The 27,111-nt window shown below is 43.0% G+C and overlaps 1 protein-coding gene across 3 annotated transcripts in view; it reads right to left on the bottom strand.

The window, feature by feature from the left end:
- Nucleotides 1–26,975, bottom strand: part of Tbccd1 (TBCC domain containing 1) — a 42,719-nt gene extending 15,744 nt beyond the window's left edge. Inside the window, exons 1-3 of one of the 3 annotated variants that reach the window (XM_027412982.2) lie at nt 26,625–26,975; nt 8,447–8,825; nt 1,968–2,123 (exon numbers count right to left, since the gene is read on the bottom strand). In XM_027412982.2, the coding sequence (XP_027268783.1) occupies nt 1,968–2,123; nt 8,447–8,782 (492 nt within the window). In that variant the 5' untranslated portion in view covers nt 8,783–8,825; nt 26,625–26,975. Of the gene's footprint in view, nt 1–1,967; nt 2,124–8,446; nt 8,826–11,137; nt 11,339–26,624 lie in introns of those variants that run through there. The other 2 variants (XM_027412986.2, XM_027412985.2) reach the window with 2 other exon arrangements.
- Nucleotides 26,976–27,111: the final 136 nt, after the last annotated feature.

The raw sequence follows: 27,111 nt of genomic DNA, 5'->3' as shown, positions 1-27,111 counted from the left end.
AAACAATCCTTCAGAATACATGTAATTTTACCATTTATTAAAGATTAAACTGAAGTTACATACTACTCCCACAGCACAGGAAATAAGACCAACAATCAACAAACTGGACCCCAGGAAACTAAAAAGAGTCTGTCTAGCAAAGGAAACTGTCAGGAAAACAAAGATTTCCTGCTCTCAGAATGGGAGGAAGTCATTGCCAGCTACTTATCTGACAAACGCTTAAGGTCGGCAATATACTAAGAAATCAAAAAGTTAAATATTAATAAAGAGCCCAATTAAAAATGTGCAATGGGATTCAACAAAATCATTCCAAGGAGATATGAACATGGCCAGGAAACACTTTAAAAGTGCTCAACATACTCAGTCATAAGGGGAGTGCAGATGAAAACTGTATTACAATTCCATCTCGGCTCAGTCAGAAGGGCACAAAGGAGAACAAATGCTGGTGTGAATGTGGCAAAAGGAGTTTTCTTCCTTACACACTGTTGGTACAAGTGTGGACTTGCAGACTGCTGGAGGTTTCTCAGAAAACTAGAGAGGGCCAGCATTGCGGTGCACACCTTTAATCCCAGCATTGGAGAAGGAGTGCCACCTTTAATCCCAGCATTGGAGAAGGAGTGCCAGGCAGATCCTGCTGAGTTGGAGGACAGTCTGGTCTACATAGCGAGTTCCAGGCCAGCTGGGGCTACAAAGTGAAACCCTATCTCAAAGCAAACAAACAAAAACAAATTAAGGAGCAAACTAGAAACAGATCTACAGATGACCCAGCTACACTGCTCCTGGGCATATACCCAAAGGACTTCATCTCCTACTACAGAGACACTTGCACGGATATCCAGGTTCTCAGATGCTCTATTCACAACAGCCAGGAAAAGGGATCAACCCAGATGTCCATCAACAGATTAGTAGATAAGGAAAATGTAGTACATAGACACAACGGAATTTTAGTCAGCTGTTAAAAAAATGGAATAATGAAATCTGCAGATAAATGGATGGAACTGGAAAAATTATCCTTGAGTGAGGTAACCTAGGTCCAGAAAGACAAATACCGCATGTCCTCTCTCAGTTGGATTCCAGCTTCAAATCTTTTGTTTTTGTGTATAACTTGATGCTTCAGTGGGGGCCAGGAAACTAGAGAGGGGTACAGGGTATCTCCCTGTGAGATACAGGTCAGGGAGGCCTCGGAGGCCCCCCCCCCCAAGCAACATAAGCTATTGCTGTTGCCCTTGGTTACTGACCATAACTACATGCAAAGACCTTATTGCTGAAGACACTAGGCTTTGGCTAAGTGACATAGAGAAACTTATCTCAAACTGACTGGGAAAAGTGCCTGAAGGTGCTGAGCAGGCTGCTGAGAAAGAAAAGACTTCCGTGAGCACAACCCTCAACACTGAAATACTAACTAGCCAGGCAAGATGTGTCTGGGGCCAGCAAGACGGCTCCACAGGTAAAGATGCTTGCTCTCAAACATGGTGACCTGAGTTCAGGCCCTGAGACCACATGGTGAAAAGGGAGAGCCAACCTTTTCAAGTTGTCCTCTCACCGCCGCATGCATGCATGCTGCGGCATATCCACAAATGTACACATCCACACTAAATAAGAGCCTTTATGTGGTACTATTAAAGTTCTTCAATACACTTCACACACAAAAAGGCAGGTGAAAATACTTGTTTTTCTTTATGATAGAAAAGAAAAAGCTGTAAGACCTTTTATAAGACTCATTATGTGAGACAAGTTGTTAAAACATTACTTAAGTAATTTAAGGGGGTGAGAAGGGAGTTTTTTTGTTTTGTTTTGTTTTTGAGCTAGAGTCTCACTGAATGGCCCAGGTTGGCCTTGAATTCATAACCCTACCGGCTCTGCCTCCCAGGAATTAGAGTTTCAGTCACACTCTACAATGCCTGGCTTCATTCCAGCATACTGTTTAGTGAAGGGGAAGCATTTCCTTTACAAGATCTGAACAATACCTTGTTGTGACAACTGGGCCTTTCGGTGAGGCTAGGAGACTGTGGTCTGCTTCTGGGACTGGGCCACTCTTCCCCAATCAAGGACGTCCGCAGTGAGATCTTGTTTAACTGCTGGATGTACAAGAAGAGCAGAAACTGCAAGGTGTCCACTGAAAGCTGTGCAGGAAATAAAGGATGAACACACCTTAAAACCACCCATCACTAGTTTACAATTGAGAATACAGTAAACTAGGATTACATAGCCTCTTGATCTTAAAAACCATCAGATTTAGAATTGGCTATCATTTGATGCTCAGAGGCATTTCTAGGTTATGTAACTGGAGTCACTTCATAGCAAGCTACAGGAAGTCTTTCTGAAAACCAATGTCCTTTCCAAAAGCATTACAGGTGAAAAAGCAGCCTCGGTAATTCAAGTGGTAAATGAACAGGTGCAAGAGAGAAAAAAGAAGGAAGTGCAACCAAGCCTAAAGGTTTAACCTAGATTCACAGGCTGACCAAGAAAATCTAGGAATCAGTCTAGCAACTGAAGCTGGCTGGCATCAGTGTGGCAACCAGAGCTATGCGGTTTCTTAAGCATGTGCATTTTTGGAGGGGGATGGGCCTATGAGTTACAGTCAATGAAATGTAGATGAATTCATGATTGATTTGCCACTTTCAAGACTGGCCTACAAAACAGAAGAAACAGAAAACAAAGACTCTGGTCCTATTTGGCAAGGCTGGAGCAACTGTACTTTCTGTAACTGTTTGATTCCCATCTTTCCAGAGACCTATATAGCCCTACCCACGGACTGGGCCAAAACACACACAAAGTAAGTCAGACATAGAAAGATAAATATGACTGACTCCCTTTGTATGTTGTATTCGTCTACCTTTTGTTATAGTATAATGGAATATGCATGGCAGGCTACTTCATAAAAAGAGAAGTTATTTGGCTTACAGTTCTGGAGGTGCAAGGCATCCATTTGGTATTGGCCTTCTTCAGCCAAAGTTGCAAGATGGCCTGGAGGTGTCAGATCCCAAGAATGGGAGTGGTATATTATCTGTCTGTTCTCTCCCCTACAAATGTTAAGTCTACTCTAATGACCTTATCTAGTCCTAATCACTAAACACTATAGTTACATTAGATGTTGGAGTGTGGTTTTTAAATTTTATTAGCACATACTCATTATATGAAGCAAAAAGCTTTGTTATGACACTATCTCACACATAAACCAGGCATTCTAGTAATAGCTATATACTTCCATTCTTTTACAGTTGAAGGAGGCTACATTAGGCATATATACATTTTCTCTATTCACTCATCTGTTGATGGACAACTAGACAGATTCTGCATTTGGGCTACAATGTAGTGAAGCAGTAAACATGGATGTCAACTATCTCCTTGGTATGCTCACTGAAGACACCCTTGGGCACACTTCTGTGCTGATTTCCATGGCTGACATTGCCATCAGCACTATGTGAGGGCTCCTCTTTCCCCACATCCTCATCAGTATCCCTTGTCATTTGTCTACTACATCAGCCATTCTGACTTTGTAAGTTGGATTCTCAAAGTCATTGGATTCTCAAATGTCTTTAGCCATTTCCTTAATGGCTAAAGACAACATTTTTCTCACATATTACCACTTAAGATTGTTTGAGACTTGTTATCCAATTCATTTGTCCATTTATTGGCTGTGTTGTTCATTTTGTTTAATTTCCTTAGTTCTTTACAGACTCTAGGTATCAACCCCATTAGATGTACAGTTTTCATTTGCTCTCATTCTGTGACAGTCTCCTCGATCTTCTGAATGTTTTCTTCGCTGTGCAGTTTTAAATTGCACACAATCCCAAGGATCAATTCTTGAGCTGATGTCCTGTGCTCTCAGAGTCCTGTGCTTCTCTGCAAGCCCTGTCTATGTCTGCACCTTACGCTGTCCTCCTCCTCAGTTCTAGAGCTCCAGGTAGTTGATGCATTTTTCATTGGTTTTATTCAGAAAAGAGGGTCTATTTTCATTTTTCTACACATGGATATCCAGTTTTCCCAGTACCACTTACTGAAGATGACACCAGTTTTCCCCGTGCTTTTTGACATCTCTGTTGAAGATTAGGTGGCTGTAGCTGTGCTTGTTTCTCTCTGGGTCCTCTACTCTATTATTCTACATGTTTGTTTTTGTTACTATGGTGTTCTTTACTATAATTTGATATCAGGTATTATGACATCTCCAGCCTTGCTCTTTTGCCATAGAACTGCTTCAGCTTTCAGCTATTCAGGGTCTTTTGTGCTTCGACATGAATTCTAAGATTGCTTTTCCTAGTATTGTAAAGAATGTCATCAAAACTTTGAGTTGCATAGAACCTGTAGATCACTTTTGGTAATTTTTGTTTTGGTTTTGGTTTTTCGAGACAAGGTTTCTCTGTGGCTTTGGAAGCTGTCCTGGAACTAGCTTTTGTAGACCAGGCTGATCTCGAACTCACAGAGATCCGCCTGCCTCTGCCTCCCGAGTGCTGGGATTAAAGGCCTGCGCCACCACTGCCGGCAATACTGCCATTTTTTTTCTTACAATATTACTCCTATTGATCTGTGATCATTGGTGCCCTTTCTATTTTGAATGTCTTCTTCAATTTCCTTCTTCAGTATTAAAAGTGTTCACTATAGAGATCTTTCACCTTCTCTGGTAAGTTTATTCCAAGGTTGATTGCTTTTGTTTCCCCCTTATTTCTTTGTCAGCAAGTTCATTCTTATTATATAGAAAAACTACTGGCTTTTATACATTGTTCTTTTATTTCACTGCTTTTCTGAAAATGTTTGTCTGGTGGAATCATTAGGATCTTTTTATACATAGTGTATATGCATTTTATTTATTTTTTTTTTATTTTGAGACTAAATTGCCCAAGCTAGACTTAAACTCACTCGGTAGCTCAGGCTGCCCTGAACCTATGATCCTCCTGTCTGTTTAACAGCTGGGATAACAGGCCTCCATCATCAGATCTTGCTCAGACTTAGTCTATACCCTCTTAATCTCTCACGAGGAACATTAAAATGGGATACCATGGAAGACACTCAAACCACAGGACAACCAAAATCTAAGAGTTACATCCATAGAAACACAGTAGAACAGTGACTGTTGAATGCTGGAAGAAGAGGGAAATAGGCTGTTGTCAAAAGCTAATAAAGTTTCAATTACACAAGGTAATTTAGTCCTTCAGGTCTGTAATACAGCACCATGCCTCTAGCTAACAATACTGCCATAAATATATAAAGTTTTCTTAAATGTTAGAACTTATGTGTGCTTAATACATGCACTAGTAAAATAATAATAACAGATATGGGAAGAATTTAGGAAAGTAACAGTCTGAGCCTTCACAGTAAAGACCTATCCTCTGGCTCATCATGAGGGGGAAGGCAACCGTTTCCTCCCACTCTGCTGCTCTTCCCATCTGTGACAAGAATAGACATGGTCTACAAGGAAGCATTTTCTTCTCTCTGCTAACCACAACCTGGAAGAGAGCCACAGCTTGTGTGGCCTCTATGTAAAATAAGCAGATCAGCTGCTGCTACCCTAAGCCATTGCATTTCATTGTCTTATTCTGCAACCCCCCCCCCCCCCGGTGCAGAGCCATTTAACACCAAGTGACTCCAAAATATCAGAACGTGGCTTCTTGAGTCACTGCTTGGACAAGAGCCCAGAGATTGAGCCTATCAAGTGCAGCTGTGTAGGACTGTTGGACAAATGAGAAACAAGCTGTTATTGGCCCAAGCTGATGCTGCTATAATTAAACTACTGTATATAACCAATATACTCTGTGAAGTCATTCCAGCCACAAGAATGAATCACTCTCAAGTCCATTTCTGAACTTGAATGTGTGACCTTTTCACTAGCTTATGGAGTCCTGGTAGCAGAGATGCTGTCTGCTCTGGTTTGGATGTAGTTTGTCTTCCAGTGAGTTATGCGCTGACACGGGACCCCCAGGGTGGCAATATGGGGAGATGGTAGGACCTGTACTAGGTGAGATCTAGTAGGAGGTCTCTAGGTCTTGCTGAGAGTGCTGCCCTCAGAAAAGATACACTCTACCAGGACTCTTGAGTTAGCTCTTGCAAGAGGACTTTGCCTGCACCCATCTAGAGATTTATGGAAGGCAGAATTTATAGAATTTCTTCTGCCTGGCAGAAGAAAAACACAACAAAGCAGTCAAGCTGTTCCTGGGTTACCTTTTAACTTCATTAAGAAGGGTGTAGAGAAAAAGAAGAAGGAAGAAGAAGAAGGAGGAGGAGGAGGAGGAGGAGGAGGAGGAGGAGAAGAGAAAAGGAGGAGAAGAAAGAAGAAGAAGAAGAAGAAGAAGAAGAAGAAGAAGAAGAAGAAGAAGAAGAAGAAGAAGGGTGTAGAAGCAGCGTCTAAGAATAGAAAGTATAATTTAAAAGCAAACAAAGCAAAAGGATTTGAAAGCTTTTCGGGTCATCTAGCAAAGGAGCAAAGGAAAACCATGTAGGGGTGCATCCAGTAACCTTGCCAAAGAGATCAGCATGGGTGAAATGAGGCCAGAAGTATCAGGACAATAGGAAAGAGACCTGGGGGGAGGGGCATGTCAGGAGTCTGTGGGCGATTTCTCCCACCACAGCCCAGTCAGTGGCTTAAAGGAAAGACTGTTTCAGAGTGCCCAGGGTGCTCTCCATAAATCCGCACCTTCTGCTCCCTTCTTTCCAGAAGTGCACTCTTTGGCCACCTTGGCTATACTCAAGCAAGCCCAGGTACAGCTGCTAACACTAATCTAAAGGAGGAATTGTTAGCTTTTAGTCTAACATATACTGTAGGCATGCATAATGCAAGAGCTACAGAAACATGGCAGCTTCCACCCAGATTTCAAAGCAAAACTGAAGAGGCCACATAGAGGCTGACTTAAGGATCCTGCTGGAGGGTCAATGCCTAATGAAACTGTAAGAATGGGATTACCACCAGGATTCTGTAACTGGGAACTGCCAATCTACAATACCAACCACAGTCATGAGATTCTGAACTGAAAGCTGAAGTATGGGCTGAGCCTAGCAAAGACATAGAGGAAGAACTACATAAGGCTCTAGGGGTACAACCTGAACCCAAGACAAGAGAATTTGGAGGTTTAACCACTTGTGTCTGCTCTGATGGCCCTGGGCCAATTACTACTTTCTCTTCTTTCCCTTTTTTTTTGCTTTTTGAGACAGGGTTTCTCTGTGCAGCCCTGGCTATCATGGAACTAGCTTTGTAGACCAGGCTGGCCTCAAACTCATAGATATTCAGCTGCCTCTGCCTCCCAAGTGCTGGAATTAAAGGCCTGTCCATCTATCTATCTATCTATCTATCTATCTATCTATCTATCTATCTATTCTGAGTAGATAACTTGAGTTTACAGTCTCACAACTGAAGAGTTTGCCTTGAATCTCAAGTGAGACTCTAGAATTTTTAATGGAGGCTAGATTATTTACAGAGGAGACTGTGGGATTATTTACAGAGGCTGATTCTATCTATGAGCATATGAGCTGTGTGGAGCAAGAGACAGAAGCAGAATGCTATGGCTTGAATATGATGTGACTATAGTGTTGGGTGAGACTTAGGAAGTGATGAAGATTAAACAAAGATACCAGATCAGAGCTCCGAGATTCAATACTGGTAGCATTGTAAAGAGAAGAGAAACTACTGTACACACACAGGAAAATAGTGTCTCTCACCATGTGATGCCCTCCTGTATTCCTTCAGGTCTCTTCCAGCAAGAATGTTATAGCCCAGTGCTTCTCAACCTTCCTAATGCTGCAACCCTTTAATGCAGTTCCTCATGTTGTAGGGACCCCCAACCATAAAATTATTTTTGTTGCTACTTTATAACTCTAATTTTGCTCCTGTATGAATCCTAATGTAACTATCTGTGTTTCTCAATGGTCTCAGGTGACTGCTGTGATGGGTTATCTGACTCCAAAGGGGTTGAGACCCACAGGTTGAGAACCACCTCTACAGCCATATATGTTGCCTCTTGACCTTGGATCTCCAGAACTATGAGCCACAATAAAGCTCTTTAAAAATAGCCCTGTCTGTGGCACTGTCTTATTAGCAACAGAAAACTGGCAAATTAATACACACTCAGTAATTATTTAATTCTATCATACAGCAGATGTTATTTTTTAAACAGTCAAGATAGAATCAGGTGTCTGAGAAGGTGCAGGCAATAGACTTCTACAGAATCAGGCGCCTCTATCTGTAACATCAGCAGTTCACTTGGCCCCAAATATTTTTAAAGTCAATGGAAGAGTTGACAATTCGTGGTTCCTTCAAGAGTGGGGAAATATGGGCTAGTAAGTAAAAAGACTAATTAACTGATCACATGCATCAAAACACTTCCAAGCTAAATACTAACATTCAAATGGCACCTTAAAATCACAATGGCCAACAACCTAAAACCGCAAACTAGACTGTTAGTATAAAAATTAAGAAAGAATTGTGTCTCAAAGTAACTATATGCACATCAGCCCATACCTGATTTCTTTGCTTTTCAACTTCATCCTCAGTCATGCAGTTGGACAAAATTTCAGACCATTCCAGGCGCTCCTCGGGTGTCCTCACCGAAAGATTATCAAATATTTCAAAGTAAAGCCATGCCAGCTCCTTGGCCAGCTGCAGCTTTCCACAGGCAATGTGTCTCCATGTAGACCAGTATAGGCGCGGGTAGGCGCCTTCTGTGGCCCGAGTCCGCACATAGGTGGCTATCTTCCTGAGGTAGTGAAGACTGAATTTGGATGGAGGTGGCACTTGCAAGGCACCCACTATAAAAGGTTCTGCCTTTACCCAGAGGAAAACTCGGGACTGGTCCATAGTATCTCTGAAGACATCAGGACAAAGAGGCTTCTTTGCATACCTGGGAAACAAAGTTTCTTTTCAGACATGAAACAAATTTCATTTACCCCTTTTCTTGGAAAGTGATCCCCCTTAACTATTTTTAAATGTGTCCTATCCTCAGTTTAACAGCAGCTCTGGCCCTCACCAAAAGCAAAATGGACTTCTGGCCAAACTCCATTGCAATCTATTTGAAAAAAAACAACCAACCAACCAACCAACCAAACTGTGAATTCATCATCTTATTTAAATTGTTTGAAACGGTTGTTTTAGAAAAGTATGTAAATGCATATGGTCTAGGTTATATTCCTGCCTAGAGAAGGAAGAAAAGGAATGGTATGGGGGAAGGCTGGGGGCGTGTCATCCTGCTACAGGAAACTATGCTGCATCCTGCTGGGAAACATTGGTAGAAATAAGTAGAATAATATCAATCAATTACACCTAGAAGATTAATAATGATTTGGATATACAGGACCAGCAAGACAGCTCAGGGATAAAGGCTCTTGCCACCAAGCCTGATGACTTGAGTTCAGCACCCCAGGGCTCACATGCTGAAGACAGACACCCATTTCTGAAGTCTATCTTCTAATTCCCACAGCTCCCCACACCCCTAGCTAAATAAATAAAAGTAATTAAAATTAAAATTATTCTTACAGATCTGAATTTGTAGGCTGACCACAGGGAATAACAGGTAGCAGACAAGAAAGTGAATGTAAGCATGGGTGGAGGAAAGTGAAAACATCAGTGGACCAATTCGCTGTGGCAGTGAGCAGGCTCTGATGTGCTGCCGTGCTCAGTCCTGATACGGCGCTTCCAGAATTGCTAGACACAGTAATACAACACAAGTGGGGGCCACTCATATCCCCATCACTAAAGGGAAATTACCTTATGTTTATCTTTCTTCTAGATTGGAGGCTATTTTGATTTTGAATGTTTGTGGTTGTGGTACATGTATACAATTCTGTATTATTTCCAAGGTATCTCAGCATTCTAAATGTACTCCAGCTTACTTTTCAACACTGTTAACAGTGCCCATTTTTCATAAAAACAAGATGGGCAAAATACTGATGATTGTTCATACTGATGGACAGAGGGACCCATCCACCTCTTACCCTCCTTTAGCTTTAAAATTTCCACTTTAAGCTGGGCAGTAGTGGCACAAGCCTTCAATCCCAGCACTTGGGAGACAGAGGCAGGTGGTTCTATGTGAGTTCAAGGTCAGCCTGGTCTACAGACCAAGTACCAGGACAGGCTCCAAAGCTACACAGAGAAACCCTGTCTCAAAAAACAAACAAACAACAACGAAAAAGCCTCCCATTTTTAAAAGTTCAAACATTTCAATTATTACATATAACATTCTGATTATCATCTTTCTGCATTTATACACTATGAATCGCTTCCCAAGGATTTTTAGATGTGCATTAAAAATAATGGAATTTCTGGGATTCCTGACATATATAACCCTTCCCAAAGCAACTACCATACTGCATCATCTAACCAAACATCCACTCACTCACTGAGAACTCCTTATCATTAACTCATTAACATCATTTGAAAATAACTTTCAGTAGGACTAATTAGAAATGGTGTATTACTGCTTTTTGAAAAGAAACAATTGGGCGGTGGGATGGTTCAGTGGTTCAGAGCACTGACTGCTCTTCCAAAAGGACCAGGGTTCAATTCCCAGCATCCACACGGTGGCTCACAACTATCTGTAACTCCAGTCCTAGAGAATCCAACACCGTCAAATGTGGGCTCTGCACTCACATGGTGCACAGTCATACAGGCAAACAAACATTCATACACATAAAAACAAATATGATTGGCAGAGTGCTTATGCGCCCACAGGGATGGAAAGCAGGATGCTATAAGCAGCATCTCTCACCTCCTTTCAATTTTATAATCAACCTGCATTTCCCTCACTTCAGACAAGAAGCTTTGAGAAGTTAGCGGACTGGTCTACACACATGTCCTAGTTGGCACACTCTGGTTTAGGGTTCGGGTCTGCTTTAAGAACTTCATGGCTACAACTTTGGGAAGTCGTACAAGGAGCAATTCTAAAAAGAAGAGAATGGCAACCCTTAGACACGAGGCCTTTAAACACCAGATGGAAGGCCACAGAAGGATGTGGGAAGGTAAACGTCTATGGTGGTCCGGTCCAATCCAGGAAAGACTGAGTACAGCACTATGTGGGAACCCTCGGTTTTCTCTAAAGTGGAAACAGAGTGTCTTCGAGGCAACAGGCGCCTGATGCTGCCGTCCCCTGTACTGTGACTCGGCTCCATCGGGGCAGTTGAAGGCACAAACCCGGGGGAAGGGGGAGGGGGCTGCTACCTGGGCGGTGCTGTCTCCGGCGGGCAGGGCGCGGGCCGGGGCGCTCCTGGAGGTCTGATGCCCGCGCCCAGGTCCCGCGTGGAGGAGGAACAGCCAAGGGCGCGGACCGAGTCGGGGTCCGGGGTAGCCAAAGGCCCTGCCCGGAAGCGGCTGGACAGCTCCAGCGCAGCACTCACCACCACCCCTCTCCGCGGCCGCAACCTCAGCGCGCGCCTCGCCCGCCCCGCCGCCGCCGCCGCCGCCACCGCGCAGTGCGCAGGCGCCAGACCTCCCACCACAGAGTCCTGGTGGACCGCGGCTAGAGCGGCCGCGCTTTCCAGCCCGGAGCAAACTGGTTCCCGGAGCTGGGAACTTTGTGGCGCTGCGCCCTGGGGCCCGGGAGTGGGAAGTTTCCTATGGCCCCAGAGGACTGTGGTGAAGTTAGCGCGCTGTGATGGCTAATTACAACGCTCGCGGCAGTTTAGAGTTACTCCGGGGTGGGTACGTGTCTTCTCAGGCGCTAAACCGAGGTGTGGAAAGGCGAACTCGGCAAGAAGCTGAAGCGACAGCCTTGGCTTTAACTCCTTAATTCTGCTAACTTTCCAGCCAAGCTGCAGCCTTCAAGAAGCTTTTTACATACCACTCAGAAGACGGGCAAGGAAGAAAAGTTCCTCGTATTGGCTTTCAATATTCCTGCTTTCCTAGGTTTTTGTTTTTGGTTGGTTGGTTTTGTTTGTTTTTCGAGACAGGGTTTCTCTGTGTAGCCCTGGCTGTCCTGGAGCTCGCTTTGTAGACCAGGCTGACCTCGAACTCACTGAGATCCACCTGCCTTTGCCTCCCAAGTGCTGGGATTCTTTACAGCTTCTCTTCTCTAATAGTTCCTGCCCGCGGTGGCACACAACTTTATTCCTAGTACTCCTGAGGCAGAGGCAGGTGGATCTCTGAGTTCCAGCACAGCCAGTGCTACACAGAGAAACACACACACACACACACACACACACACACACACACACACACACACACACACCACACACACACACGGAGAGGGAGATTGAGAGGGAGGGAGGGAAGGAGGGAGGGAGGAGAGAGAGAGAGAGAGAGAGAGAGAGAGAGAGAGAGAGAGAGAGAGAGAGAGAGCACTATAGTTCCTCTTCAAGTTCTGTCTTCCCAGTGAGAGAAGGGCCACAGCCTAAAACTGCACAGTCATCTCAGAAGCAAATATTTTCTAAGGAGAAGGGAAAACACCATGTCTGGTGGTTAATTTTTGTCAACTTGACACGAACTGAAGCCATCTGGGAAGAGGTAATCTAAATTGAAGAAATGCCTCCATCACACTGGTCATGTCTGTGGGGACATTTTCTTAATTAATGATTGGTACCTGAGGGTCTAGCCCAATCTGGGCGGTGCCATCCCGAGACAGGTGGACCTAGATGGTCTAAGAAAGCAGGCAGAGCAAGCCTATAAGCAGCATTCCTCCCTGGTCTCCACTTTGGTTCCTGCATCCCTTGTCTTCCCTCCATAAAACGGACTGTTAGCTGTAAGTCATGTAAGTCCTTTCCTCCCCGAGTTGCCTTATGTCATAGTTTTTACCACAGCAACAGAAAGCAGACTAAGACACCAGGAAAACCTCTCAACAAAAGACAAGCAGAAACACAGGACAAAAGTCCTAAGACTATGCTGGTACTGAACAGCAGATTTCCTCTAGACTGTTGGGAAGGAACTTTGCAACACGGCCTATTTAGCAAGTGGGAAACCTAGTCAGAGCCAGAGTCCACCTGGTTTCAAGCCGAGTAACCAGCATTAGGAAGGACCTGCCACTGTCTGCCAGTAGGCTCATGAGGGCAGGCCTGTGTGTGAGAACAGCATTCACAACCTGACCCATGAAAGACTACCCAGAAGTCTGCCCACCTTTGTGACTCCTCCTGGTAAGGACAGCCAACTGACAGGATCAGTTTTTGTGGCCCAACCTTGCAAATGATGGTCTACAGGTGTGCCTGGCATCTGAAAGCCTAGGAAGGGACACAGAATCCAGGCTGACGCCAGCAATAGTCAAGAGACTACATTCAGTCTGAGCCTCACCCAGCCTCCTCCCCTTTACATTTATCCCTTTATTCAATACCCAGGCTCAGTTTACAGGCCAGTGTTCTTTGTTCTCATCCTGTCATTTTTTCTCTCCTACTTCCTTTCCCACCTTTATTTTGATAGGCTTTCTTAAAGAACACAGGGTGGCCTGTTTGGTGGAGTTACTTAAGGTTATGTGATGACAGTTTTTACCTCTCTTTTCATTCCATCTTTAGCCCAAACAGCATCCTCTCCCCTTTTGTATGTACTGCTCACTCTTGCTATTTACTTTTCCCTCTTCTACTTGTTTGTTTGTTTATTTGTTTGTTTTTCAAAGACAGGGTTTCTCTGTAGCTTTAGAGGCTGTCTTGGAACTCTCTCAGTAGACCAGGCTGGCCTCAAACTCACAGAGATCTGCCTGTCTCTGTCTCCCTAGTGCTGGGATTAAAGGCATGTGCCACCACCGTATCCCTCCTCTATTTTTTTTAATCAACCCAGTACTAATCATAATTACTAGTTGATGTGGACAAGCATGGTGTGTGGCTATTAGCCTCATCAGTTGAGATCACCTTCGAAAGACCTGCTCAATATTGGGTCCATTGGTGTTCTACAATGGAGGGCGCAAAGGCTCCTGAGGCCTGCCCCTCCCTGAGGATAGGCAATTAATGGTTGCTAGGATGGAAAGACTCAAGAAGTCTAGCCCTCTCTGAAGATACACAGGCAGTGAACAATTGCTAAGAGGGAGAGATTTTCCTCAAGAGGCAGTCTTTGTAAGTTGCCTGTGCTCTTGCACAGGCAAGAGTGAGGGTATCTCACTCATGTTAAGTAACCCCAATAAATTCAATGGTTACCATGCTAGACTTGTATAAATTGGTTTTTGCTTTTATTGATTTGTTGTTGGTTCCCTATCTGGCATAAACAGACATCTATTCATGCTCTCAGAAAAGTTCAGAAAATACTTGTTGCCCAAACAACAAGTATTTGGCATGATGGGACCAAAGATGACTTTGTAAGGAGCACTTTCATTGTCTTTGAAACTGGCTGTTTGAGGGTGGAGATTCCACCTGGACAACCTATCCAAATGTGGCACAGGGTGGCATGTCTTCCAGTGTACATGCTGTGGGTAAAGTACATACCACTAAGTCTGCTGTGTCTGAAGGACGGGCAGGGTGGATCTCAAGAAGGCCATCTTCCTCACTGAGGTATGGAGTGCCGTGCCTCCCTGACAAATGGGGTCCACTTATGTATGGAGGCACTCCCAAAATGGCTGACTGGCTAGAGAATATACTCCAATCTCTCCAAATAGCATGTAAGGCTTCAAGCAAACTGTAGCCTAGCCCCTTATCTAGACAAAAGACAAGCAACTAAGGTTAAAAACAAGGGGGGCAGAAATAAATGTGCAGTCTGCAGAGGAAAACGCAGTTAAGAAGCTTACCCTGCCTCCAAGGCATGTCCTGGAAACAAGGTAATTGCTAAGAGAAGCTCTTGCTCTGCATAGCAACAAAAGGAAAGAAGTCCTGAGGACAAACCTTCAATGAACCTGGGAAAGCAGAGCCCCAGTATGGTCTCCAATCCATACCTAGCAAATACCTAGTAAGTTTTTGACAGCTGCAGCACACTGAAGTTGTTGCAACAGTGGTCCAAGGGGCTCAGGCTCTATCATGAGGCTGACAGCAGAAATAGGTAATATGGTCCACATCATATTGGCTTTCAATGCATTAAAGATGAAGACTGAGGAAGTCATGTTTTTTGGGTTTTTTTTGTTTTTTGTTTTTTGGGTTTTTTTCCCTCATGGGTTTCAGAGAGCATCTGAGTCCAGGCTCTGTGTGTGTGTGTGTGTGTGTGTGTGTGTGTGTGTGTGTGTAAAGCCTGGGTTGTGATGGAGAACTCCAAGATGTCTGACATGCCATCACGGTGGGATATCTGCCAAGAAGGGCTGCATACCAAGTGGAGCCAGCCCAGGAAAAATGCATGTTGCAGGCAGCAAAACTGGAATGACAGAGTTGGGCGTTGGAAACTGAAGTTCCAGATACCAGAAATGGTCCTAAAGGATTTGTTATTTGCTCTACAGGATCTTAGTAATGTTTTAGCCTGATCATTCATCACTATGCCCCATTTCTCCCTTTTGGAGTAGGAATGCTTACCCAGTCCCATCGTATGTGGGAAGTATGTAATCTGTTTTTGGTTGTTGAGTGGGTTACATAGTTCAAAGAATGCCTTGAGTCTCAGAAGAGACTCTGAACTTTAGAGCAGTGTTGATGTTCTTTAAAAGACTATGGGAACTCCAAAAGTTGAAGTAAATGCTTTTTTGCATCATGAGATGGCCATGAGCCTATGGGGGGATCAAGGGTGGAATGTTATGATCTGAATATGAATGGCTACATAAGCTCATGGGTTTAAACACTTGGTCCTTGGCTGGCGGAGCTGTCTAGGAAAGTTATGGAACCTTCAGGATATGGAGCCTTGTTGGAGGAAGTACATCACAAGGGGTGGGCCTTGGGGGTTTATAGGCCGTCCCCACTTGGTGTTTCCCCCCACTTTCTGAGCACGTATGCCATGTGATCAGCCTGTTTTGTTCTCCTGATACCATGCTTTTTCTGCCTGTTGCCATGTCTTCCCTACCACAGTGGGCTCTATCCTTCTGGGACTTGAGTTCAAAATAAACTCTTTCCCCCCTAAGTTGCTTCTTGTCAGAGTATTTTATCACAATGCCCAGGCAGAACTGAACCAGGCAGAACTGTGTTCACAATAAAATAAATAAATAAATAAATAAATAAATAAATAAAATAAAAGAACTGTGTTCACAATAGAGTTAAGGCTAATTCAGCTGGACCACACAATAAGACATACTCTGCAAAGGAAGAGAGCCTCTAACAGATCTGAATCATTTAGACTAATGTGTAAACTAAGTTTGCAAAATGCTAAAACAATCAAAAGGAGATAAGAGAAAGTAGACAGTAGAGCCTGTCTGGGTGTAGTGGTTGGTCTCAGTCAACATAAGACAAACCTAGACAGACATATGTGAGAAAAGAGACTCAATTGAGTCAGGCTGGCCTATAGGTAGGTCTATGGGTGCATTTTCTTGATTGATGATTGATGTGTGAAGATCCAGCTCTCTGTGAGCCATGCTACTTCAGGCAGGTGGTGCTGAGTTGCATAAGAAAGCAGGCTGAGAAAGCCAGTAAGCAGCATTCCTCCATGGTCTCTGATTCAGTTCCTGCCTAAGTTATCCCTTGGCTTCCCTCCAGAATGGACTGTTACCTTTGCTCCCCAAGTTGCTTTTAGTCATGGTGTTCATTACAGCAACAGAAACCAAACTAAGACACTGGACAATTCAAAAGAAAATGTGCATTTATATTGACCTGGAGTATCTAAGGACAAAATAGCCAAATCCAATGCTTGTAAGCCTCTGGAAGGCTTTAAACTCCCAGGACAAATTTTAACAAAGTGTGTAAATGCTAGAACAGTTCAGATGAAAAGACTAACCTTGTTCCAGGATGTCAGTCTTTACCTCACCTCCATTTCCTGTAATCAGTATATATTTCTCTACAGTAGCAAGTATCCTAGGGACAGAAATCATTCATCCAGCCCAAGGCCATTTCGGCAACCATATGTGGCCAACAGAAAAGCAGCAGTAAGCCACAACTAGGGCCCAGAGAAATTAGGGTTCTCTAGAGGAATGGAACTGGGGGGGGGGGGACTTATTAGGGTGGCTATCTCCTGACTGAAAGTCTTAAGAATCCAAAAGTTACTTAGTCCATGAAGGTGGATATCTTCAGTATTTGTCAGAATTTCAAAGAAATAGGCTCCAATACAAAGGTTCTCAACCTTCCTAATGCTGCAACCCTTTAATACAGTTCCTCATGATGTGATGACCCCCAACCATAAAATCATTTCATTGTTACTTCATAACTGTAATTTTGCTACTCTTTTGAATCATAATGTAAATGTGTGATATGCAAGACATCTGATTAAAGATCCCAAGGGATTGAGCCCCACATGTTGACAACCACTGCTCTAATGCCATGAAGGAATGGCTCAGAAGGTCATAGGAACTTGCTGTGAGAATGAGGACAAGCAGGCAAAAGGCGACAGCTTCTTTCCATGTCTTTTCTATAGGCTGGCACTAGAAGATGTAGCCCAGATTCAGAGTGGGTTACACACCTCAAAAGATCCAGTCAAGAAGAAAAATCTCTCACAGATGCCCAGCTGCTTGGGCATTAAGTTAATTCCAGATGTAATCAAGTTGACAAAAAAGAATTGCCATCATGCCAAAAGGGACACAGCAGATGAGATTATGGCCATTTTCCTCATTGGCCTTTGAGCCAGTCTGAGCACACACCCCACCCCTGTGCCTGCTGGAGGTAGGGAGATGCATGGTGGCCCTAAGACAGTGCCCCAGGATGAGGGAAGGCTCTTGGAGTATGAATGTGGATTGTGGAGGACAAACTAAAGTAGTATTTCTACTGTATCCAATATTTTGAGGAAAGAATTAATACAAATACTGAACTATTTTCATGCTATATTGGGCCTTGCTAACATTTTTTTTTTCTCTAGTGACCCCCTTAGCTGCTGACACCCAAATTCAACAGGCATTTGCTTGGATCATGTGTGGTGGGGCTTCAGTGATCCTGGCTACCCTTTACAAAAAAAATTCATTTTACAGGTAATATAATGCTAGCCTCTGAGTGTTTTACCAACCTAGAAAAGAACCTGACACTGGCAAGAAGATAGGAAATGAGTTCACGTAGGATGCCAGGCTAGACATAGCTGTAAAGTTCTTGGGAACTTTACAATTGGGTAAAGTTACCGATGACACAAAAGTGAATGAGAAAACTCTCCAACAAGCCTTTGCCTGTGTTAAAGCAATAGTTAAAGAGTCTGAATAAAGTGCCCTGTATTGATGGAAAAAGATACCCCAGATGCCATAAGGTTATTAATGAAAACTCTAAAACCAAGGATAGACCACCTATCTAAGAGAAGTTGGCCAAGGAACCCCTGAGGCCCCCCAAACAATACAAGCTATCACCATTGCTATTGGTTGCCTGCAGAACTAGATGTAAAGACCCTATTGTTGGAGATATCACACACTTTGGTTGTAAGACTTGGAGAAAACAAGCTGGGGTTAAGCTGGAAGCTTCCTCTTAGTTGGCTCATTTTCAGTGTTGAAAGGCACTGTATTAAGCTGAAAATTGTCACCAACAGTCTTACCTATCACCATGCCTTCTGGTACAGTAGTAGCATGACTGCTATAGATAAAACCAACCACTTTTAAATTAGATTAAGGCCCACGCCACAGAAAGAAATGGAAGAAATTCATGTCTGGTGCTATAAATGCAATACTCAATTAAACTCAGTCAAAAGCTTGTGGCCAGGAGATGATGGGCCCTAGCAGAGGAGTCGCTGGGTTTGGTTTACTAAATGAACATGATGTACTAGTCAAACTGCCTTTTACATGTTTTTGTTTAGGCCCAGATTATTGCTGCTGTCAATCTTTGAACCACAAAGTTTCTTTTTGCTGTGGGCACTAGTTCTGTAGAAACTTAGAAATGGCTAATGTAGAATAGTGTGACTGCTGAATGCTGAGGCCTAAATGGGTCATCTCTAGCACCTGTATCTATATCCTCTATATCACCTACCCATTCACCCAAGGCTCCAAGAATGCAGAAGAGGGAGAAGACTGTAAAAAGGAAGAAAAGGGCCATTATGTTGTGAAATGCTGACTCCCAAGCATGACATGGCCATTGAGCTCTTGAGCTCTGGACAACTATGATCAACTGCAGATCTACACACCCTGTGATTATCTGTCACAGACTTGCCCATTAGTGTTCAGCTATAGAGCAGGGGCTCAGGAGGCTGCTCCTCTGAGGGCACGCAGGCAGCTAACGGTTGCTAGTGGAGGGGCTCACAAGGCTGTGTGCCTCCCAGAGGATCTTTAGACAATTAATAGCTGCACTGCCTTAGGTGGTGCAGTCGCTAAATTTCGCCTGTAAGTAATTCTAATTAAAAGCTACACTTAGAATTGATTCTTTGGTAGGGTGAAAAGCCCCCCAGGTAAAATTAATAAAACCTTAATCTTACTCTGCTTTTTTTCTTTCCGTTCATACTCACAGAAAAAATACCTTCATAAACACAACATTCCTTGGCACCCAGAATGACTGGAGCTCAAGGGATGATTTGGGTTTTGTTTTGTTTTTTTACTATTACCATATTTTCATAGTGGACTTACACTTTAATAATGACTGTTTTTTACAGACACAACTCTATTCTCAGTGGAGTTGGGTATTGTACCTAGTACCCCAAACACACGGGTCAGGGATCTAACTTCAGACATAGAACCCCAGTATGGCAGAGAAAAATAACACCTTAACCCTACTACAACCTTGTCCCTCTGGAACAGTGTACATGCTTCTACTGACAGAACGGTGTGGGGGTGGGGGGATGAACCTAACTCCAATACCAAGTCCCAGTGCAAAAACACAAGAAAATAGTGAACATGATTCCTCCAAAAATTATTAATCTAATAATAGGGTCTCCAATAAGAGTGAATTGAATGAAACACCAGACATTCAAAGTATGGTCAAAGAAATCAAAGAGAAAAAAACTCCCTAATTACAAGAGTACACAGACAGCTGCACAAAATGATGGAAGGATACAAAAGTAAAATTCAATGAGGAGAAATACTGAAGAAATGAAAAACTCAGTAAAGCAAATAAAGAGCTCTGTGACTATCAGGACTCTAAGACAGGGTAGAGGAAATGGAAAATTCAAGCAACTGACATGGATGAATTAATAAGGTACAAGAGCACTGGCGATCTAAGGGGCACTATGAAAAGATGTAGCTATAGACTATGGACCCTAAAGGAGAAGAATTTCATGCTGAAGGCATAAAAAATCTATTCCAATCTGGGGAAAGATATGTCTATCTAGGAAGCATCTAGAAAAAAACAAAAGCATATCCATGGCTGGAAAGGTCACTGACCTTCAAGAAGAGAACCTACTACTACCATTTTCTAAACCAATATAATTTCTAACTGTATTCTAAATATTTATATTTACTTAAGTATGTATATTTAGACTGTGTTCTAAATATTTATATTTCTATTTATAGATTAAATGTAGCTCTCTGCCCTTAATCAAAGAAACTTCTCTTTGCAATAGATGGCGACTATTTATAGAGATCTACAACTAGTCAAAGCACAGAGAAGACAGGACTGTGGGATGCCAATACTAACTGATAACATCTGCAACAGAACCCTTACACCTATGGCTCAGGGAAAACAGCAGAAGGGTGGTGGGAACGACTGTAGGAGCCAGAGGCCCAGGACACCTGTTGCTAGATAGTGCCCCCTAGGCACGAAAAGGAAAGTGCACCCCTGAAATTTCAACAATATGATTACCTGAACAAGATCAACATAATAACACCAGTTGACAAGCCAATGTAGACAGGGGAAATTCCACATGGTCCCAACCCTAGAAAAAGAGCTACTAGTGGTCAATGGTCTCTGAGAGGAGAGTCAGTTTCCTTCAGGGATGAGTTCCTGCACAGGGTATCTACTCCCAATGGTTAGTCCTGAACAAATCTACATATGACTAACTCTAAATGGACTCGTTAGGATGCATATACATGTACACACACATACATAACAATAATTTTAAAAGATCATAATGGGACGGGAGGAGTGTTGGAACACAATCCAGGAATGGAGTTGTGTGAGAATTCTGAGAGTTTGTGAGAACACTCCAAGAAAACAACAGTCTTGTGACCTCAACACAGAATTGTTCTTGGAACAATGTTTTCATACTCTCCTGAGATGTAGAGGACAGGAGTTGACTTCAGATTATTCATTACTTGGATATTTTTATTTGTTTATATGCCTCTATGGGAAAACATAGTTTTGCCACATATGGCTTGTTGTTGTGATGGCACACTTTACTCATGTGACCCTTCTTAACCCTCAGAGTACAAATTGTCTGATGCACTGAATAAAGCTGGTTATTGCATGAGACTTTAGTCTGCCTCATTTTTAGGTTCCATTCTCCCAGGTCCCACAACTGTTTAGAGCAGTAAACGGGGGGGGGGGGGGGACGGGGGACGGGGGGGACGGACGGGGGACGGGGACGGGGACGACACGGACAAGAAAGGAGTTTGAGAGGGGAAGGAAGAGTAGAAGTGATGTGGATATAATAATGTTCATGTATGAAGTTCTCCCAAAATTTTAAATTATAAAAAAAAAAAAAGACTAGAAAAGAACTCACATGATTGTTGGGAGCTGTGTGGCCTAGTTTCCAACCAGTATATGAGTATCTGTCCAGTGTGTCTCCAAATGAGACAAAACCCATGGGGACAATTTCACTTGGCAAGGACAAGTAGACTTCAGGACAGCCAGAATACTGCTGGGACAGTGTGGCCTGCACACTCTCTTCTCCCTCATAATATTGATGATTCTCTTGGCAGTTTAAGTGGCACTTTGTCAATCATGCATGGGACAGAAATGATCATTCCTAGAAACCCCACTTTTTCTCAAGTATTTTCCCCTAAAACTCTTTGAAGCTGATGCTGTGATCTGTCACCTCAGATCACAGGGGCTGTTCTAATTCAGTGCTAACAGGATTTGGGGGAGGGAGGAGATCACCCAAATTTCTGTAAATAATATATTTTGAATGAGATTGTTGTTTTTGAAAATGTGTGCCTATATTTAACAGCTTTTAGTTTTATAAAGACAGGATGTGCCTGGCTTGATATTTGGCCAAGCTAGCAAAATGGCAAGTGTTGTTTTTGGTTTAAAGACGTTTTGATATAAAAGCTGGGAAAAAAAAAACATATCTGACATAATTGTTTTTGCCGGAGGTTAACATTGGAGGGTGGGAAAAACATGTGTGTCAGTATGCTTGTTTTTTAAGTATAAACAAAGATGGCTCAAGGGCCACTTGTGTGAAACTCATCTGGTGACTGGACACTACTTCATTATTTGTGCCAGCACCCCTTCCCCATCTCAGGGAACCTGACCTGCGGCCATGGCACATGATATTACAGTGAAAGCACTAAATATACAGAACAAAGGAAGTCCACTGGAAATCACAGAGACCAAGTTGCATGTAAAGGCAGGCTATCAGAATAAAAACAAATTCCTGAACACACGCTTCAAAGGCCAAGAAGGCTTAGAATCATTTTAAGTTCCGAAAGACAACAACTTCCAGCCCATATTATCATACCCAAGCTATTGGGCATAACTGAAGGAGAAAGGAGGGCTTTATATGGGGGGGAAAAAAAAAAAAAGACTAACGAATCCCTGACCAATAGTCTAGGTCTGCAGAAGATATCCGAAGGACTCCTTCACAATGGAGAGAAAGATAACATAACCACAAGGCCAAGGAAAATGGAACAGAAACCAAATAAACAAAAACAGGAAAACACCTAACACTACAAAACAACAAACCAATGGGAACTAATACATACTTTTCATTCATAATTGAATCTTAATTATCTTCATTGACCAGGCTGGCTTCCAACTCACAGAGATCCACCTGCCTGTGTCTCCTGAGTGCTGGGATTAAAGTTGTGGGCCACCGTGCACTGCTCCAGATTGAATCTTAACTACCTTGATTCCACAATCAAAAGACACAGACTACAGACTAGCAAATTGTATTTTTTTCAAAAAAATCCACTTTTGTTGTTGCCTCCAAGAAATGCATCTCACCATCAAGGACAGATACTATTTTGGGGTGAAAGGAAAAGGCCATGGGTATGCCAAGAAAATGAACATAGGAAACAGATAAGTGTTGCTGTTCTATTTTCTGACAAACTGTACTTCAAACCAAATCTATTCAGAAAAGATAAGGTCACTTCATATTGATTAAGGGAACAATCAATCAAGAAGACATTTCTATTCCAAATCAATATATTCCCCAAACACAAGTGCACCAAATTATATAAAAACAGATACCACTAGAGATAGGCACAGACACAGGTTAGCCGCAGGACAATAATGGGTAACTTCAATATCCCACTCTCGCCAATACACAGGCTATCCTGACAACAAATAAACACCTGAATTAAACAGCATCCTAGATCAAATAGACCTAACAGACATCTACAAAGCATCTCATCCAAACACAGTCATTTCAACATCCCATAGAACTTTCTCCAGAGTAAGTCTTAACAAATATTGGAAAACTGAAATAACCTCATGTATGTATGTTATCTGTCATCAATGGAATAAAACTAATTCCCACCCTGAAAATTTTCACCCTGGAAAAACTCCGCCCCCAAGAAGCCCTATATAAGCCCTGTGCCTGTTCAGTTGGGAATTGCCTTTTCTACCCTGGCAGAGGCAGCCAGCCATCCTCCTGGATTCTTCCCTTCCAATAAATCTCTTGAATAAGTTTTGGGTGAAGATCTTTCCCCAGAGTGGAGCATGGCAGAAAAGTTAACAACTTTCACTGGAGCAGGAGCCAACTGCTACATTTCTGCTGGGGTTTCCCCCTTAGCAGAGTGAAGCAAAGAAGAAACTTAGTGGAGCAGAGCAGAGAAGCAATGGACACTTCTACAGGGGAAACTCTCTTAGCAGAGTGGAGCAGAGGTGAGCTATTTCAGCTCTCTCTGAGAGAAGCAGGAGTACTACATTCCTGGGGGGAAGCTGTCCCCCCAGAACAGAGCTATAGATGTAGCCTGGTTTCTGACAGCCTGGATACCTTTCCCTTCAGAACTGTAACACAGTACATTTGTCTCTGCTGATTGTGGATGTGGTGTGACCAGCTATTTCCAACTCCTGCCCTGAGACTTCTCTGCAATTATAGGACTTTTTATGTAACCTGGAATTGTAAGCCAAAGGAACATTTTACTCTCCTGGGTCATCTTTTTTCAGGTTATTTTTATCATAGCAACAGAAATGAAATTAGGACACAGCTCAGCAGGTGAAGGCACTTGCCACCAAGCTTAACCACCTAAATTCAAGACTTAGGACTGACATGGTGGAAGGAGAACAGACTACAGCAAGTTTGCCCTCTAACCTCCATATGACAGGATCAACAAATCCTTACCCAAACTAACCAACACAGAGAGGAGCCCTAAATCAACAAAATCAGAGATTAAAAGGAACCATTGCAAGATACCAATGAAATTCCCATCACCAGGACAACCTAAAAGAAATGGATAAATTTCTAGAACTAAACAAACTGCCACATACATAAGAAGTAGATAGATTAAACAACTGTGTAACAAGCATCAATACTAAAGCAGTAAAAATAAATAAATAAATAAATAAATAAATAAAACAATAAAAATCTTCCAACTAAAAAGAGTTCTGTGGTGGATTTCTTTTTTTTTTTAATAAAGATGGCCTCATAGGCTCATATATTTGAATGCTTAGTCACCAGTCTCCACTCTTTGAAAGGATTAGAAGGACTAAGTGTGACCTTGTTGGAGGAAGAGTGTCACTAGGGAGTGGACTTAAGGTTTCAAAAGCCCTTGCCAGGCCTAGGTGCGCTCTCTCTCTCTCTCTCTCTCTCTCTCTCTCTCTCTCTCTCTCTCTCTCTCTCTCTCTCTCTCTCTCTCTCTCAGCTTGTGGATCTCAGCTACTGCTCCAGCATCTTCCTGCATGTCACCAAGATCTCTGCCATTGTGGTAATGAACTAAGCTTCTGAAACTGTTGGCAAGCCCCAATTAAGTGCTTTATTTTGTAAGAGTTGCCTTGGTCATGGTGTCTCTTCACAGCAATAGAACAGTGGCTAAGACAAGCCCAAGCCCAGATCCCAGATAGATTCACTGCAGAATTTTACCAAACCTTTAGGAAAAACACCAACATTTCTCAAAGTAATCTATAAAATAACTTTTTAGAAATAAAATCAGTTTGCCCTACTACTAGTACCAGATAAAGATACTACAAAGAAACAAAATTATAGATATATCTCCCTAATGAACACGATGTAAAAATTCTCAATACAACACTTTCGAGCCAGGCTGCAGAGATGGCTCAGAGGTTAAGAACATTTACTGTTCTTCTGTAAGACCTGGATTTGATTTCGAGCACCAAAATGGCTGCTCACATCCATCTGCAACTCCAGTTCCAGGGGATCCTCCAACCTCTTTTGGCCTCCTTGAGCAACGGGCATGCACTGGCTTACATGCAGGCAAAGAACCCATGCACAGAAAAATAAGCCTTTTTTCATTAATGCAGAAAAAGGTTTTGATAAAACATCCATATTTGTTCCAGCACTATTCACAATAGCTAAGTTACAGAACTAACCTAGTTTAGTTTATGTACACAATGATCTTTTTTCCAACATAAAGAATACAGTTATGCTGTCTACAGGAAAATGGATACAGCTGGAAATATTCATCTTAAGGGAATTAAGCCAATCTCAGAGAGACAGATACATGTTTTCTTTCGTTTTGGTTCCTAGATTTTATATAGGTACTTAAAATTACATACGTATATATATATATGGCATGAAAGTAGAGGCAGAACTGTAGAGAAACGAAGGGGATAACAGAACAGAGAGAAAAAGGTAGGAGGGTATATGGTAAGAGGAGGAATATGCTCCGTGTACATAATTTGCTGATGCAAGAAAGTGCCGTATGCAATGAATATATACAATGAAAATTTTTTAAAAGGAGGAAGGAAGCTGATTATTCTGGAACATTTTAAGAGGTGAGGATACTGATTGTTAAACTAGACAGCTTTGTAAGTTACAATAGAGTTGACATTTTACTTTTAGTACATTGAAAAGCCATTAGAGGCTTTTAAGCAGGAGAGTGACATGATCTGAAATACTTTTTAAAAATCACGAGGACGCTGGGGAGATAGTTCAGTCCATAAAGCTTGCCACTTACTTGCTGTATAAACAGGAGACCTTGAATTCCACGCATAGCAGCAACTGCGGCAACAACCGCCTGAAACCCCAGAGCTGGGGAGACAGAGACAGGACCTTGGTCTTCCAAGTCCACCTGCCTAGTCTAATCTGTGGTCTCCAGGTCCCTAGTGCGCTCACGCATGCACACGATCATGGGGTGGAGAGTAGGAGTACATTAAAATAATGGATCGATATATAAAGTTTGGAGGGAGAAGATCGTTAAGAGACCTTTGCAAGCAAGAGATAATTGTGACTTGGGCCAGAGATGGAGCTGTACTGGACATAATCAAGATACCGTTCATTGGTAAAGATCTAGATAGCTCATGTAGGAAGCAAAGCTAAGAGGAGAGGCTTTGCTAAACAACTAGCTTTCTGTAGTTAACAAAACTGGAGAAAAGAACCAACGAACAAGCTCTGCTCCGAACTATAATAACGGCTTTTATTGATTGCATGCTTACTATGTGCAACTCTACTGGAAAACTTACAGAAAACATGTCAATTAAAAATTCCCAACACTACCAGTGAACGCCGCCACGCCTTAAGTTTTGTCGAAAACGGGTTCGGAAGCGGGGTGGGGGTGGGGATGTCTCACCGCTGCGAAGTGCTGGAAGCCGAATCTGAACTTAAGTCGGTCTCCGCGGCGGCTTCTCTATAAGGTACCGGGCCTCTTTTCTACGAAATCGAGACTATATGTACTAAATTTGTACTGTGAGATCGCATCCTTAGGTAAGGCGCCCCAAGTACTCTGACACCGAGTGATCGCCCACCCTCCTGGGGTTGCACCTCAGGGATCCCGCGCGTCCCGGGCGCACGCGACGTAGTTTCCAGACTGGAAAACCGAGTTAAGACCTCTTGCGAGCAATTGGTCAGAGCTGGGAAGGAGTCTCCCGATTGGTGGACCACTCGGGTTTCCTCGCAGCGCGCTCCCCTCCGCCTGAGATTTTCTCCTATTCGCAGGCACTTCCGGGCGGCGCGAACCTCTGACGTTTCCTCTTCCCATTGGCCGGCAGCAGCGGCGGCAGTTCCGTTGTCTGACTGGCTGTCCGAGCCGCCTCGGAGGTGAAGTGTACCGCGCTGAT

This window comes from Cricetulus griseus, chromosome 4 (assembly GCF_003668045.3).
Source record: "Cricetulus griseus strain 17A/GY chromosome 4, alternate assembly CriGri-PICRH-1.0, whole genome shotgun sequence".
Classification (NCBI taxonomy): Eukaryota; Metazoa; Chordata; class Mammalia; order Rodentia; family Cricetidae; genus Cricetulus; species Cricetulus griseus.
This window is presented reverse-complemented; position numbering and strand designations above follow the sequence as displayed.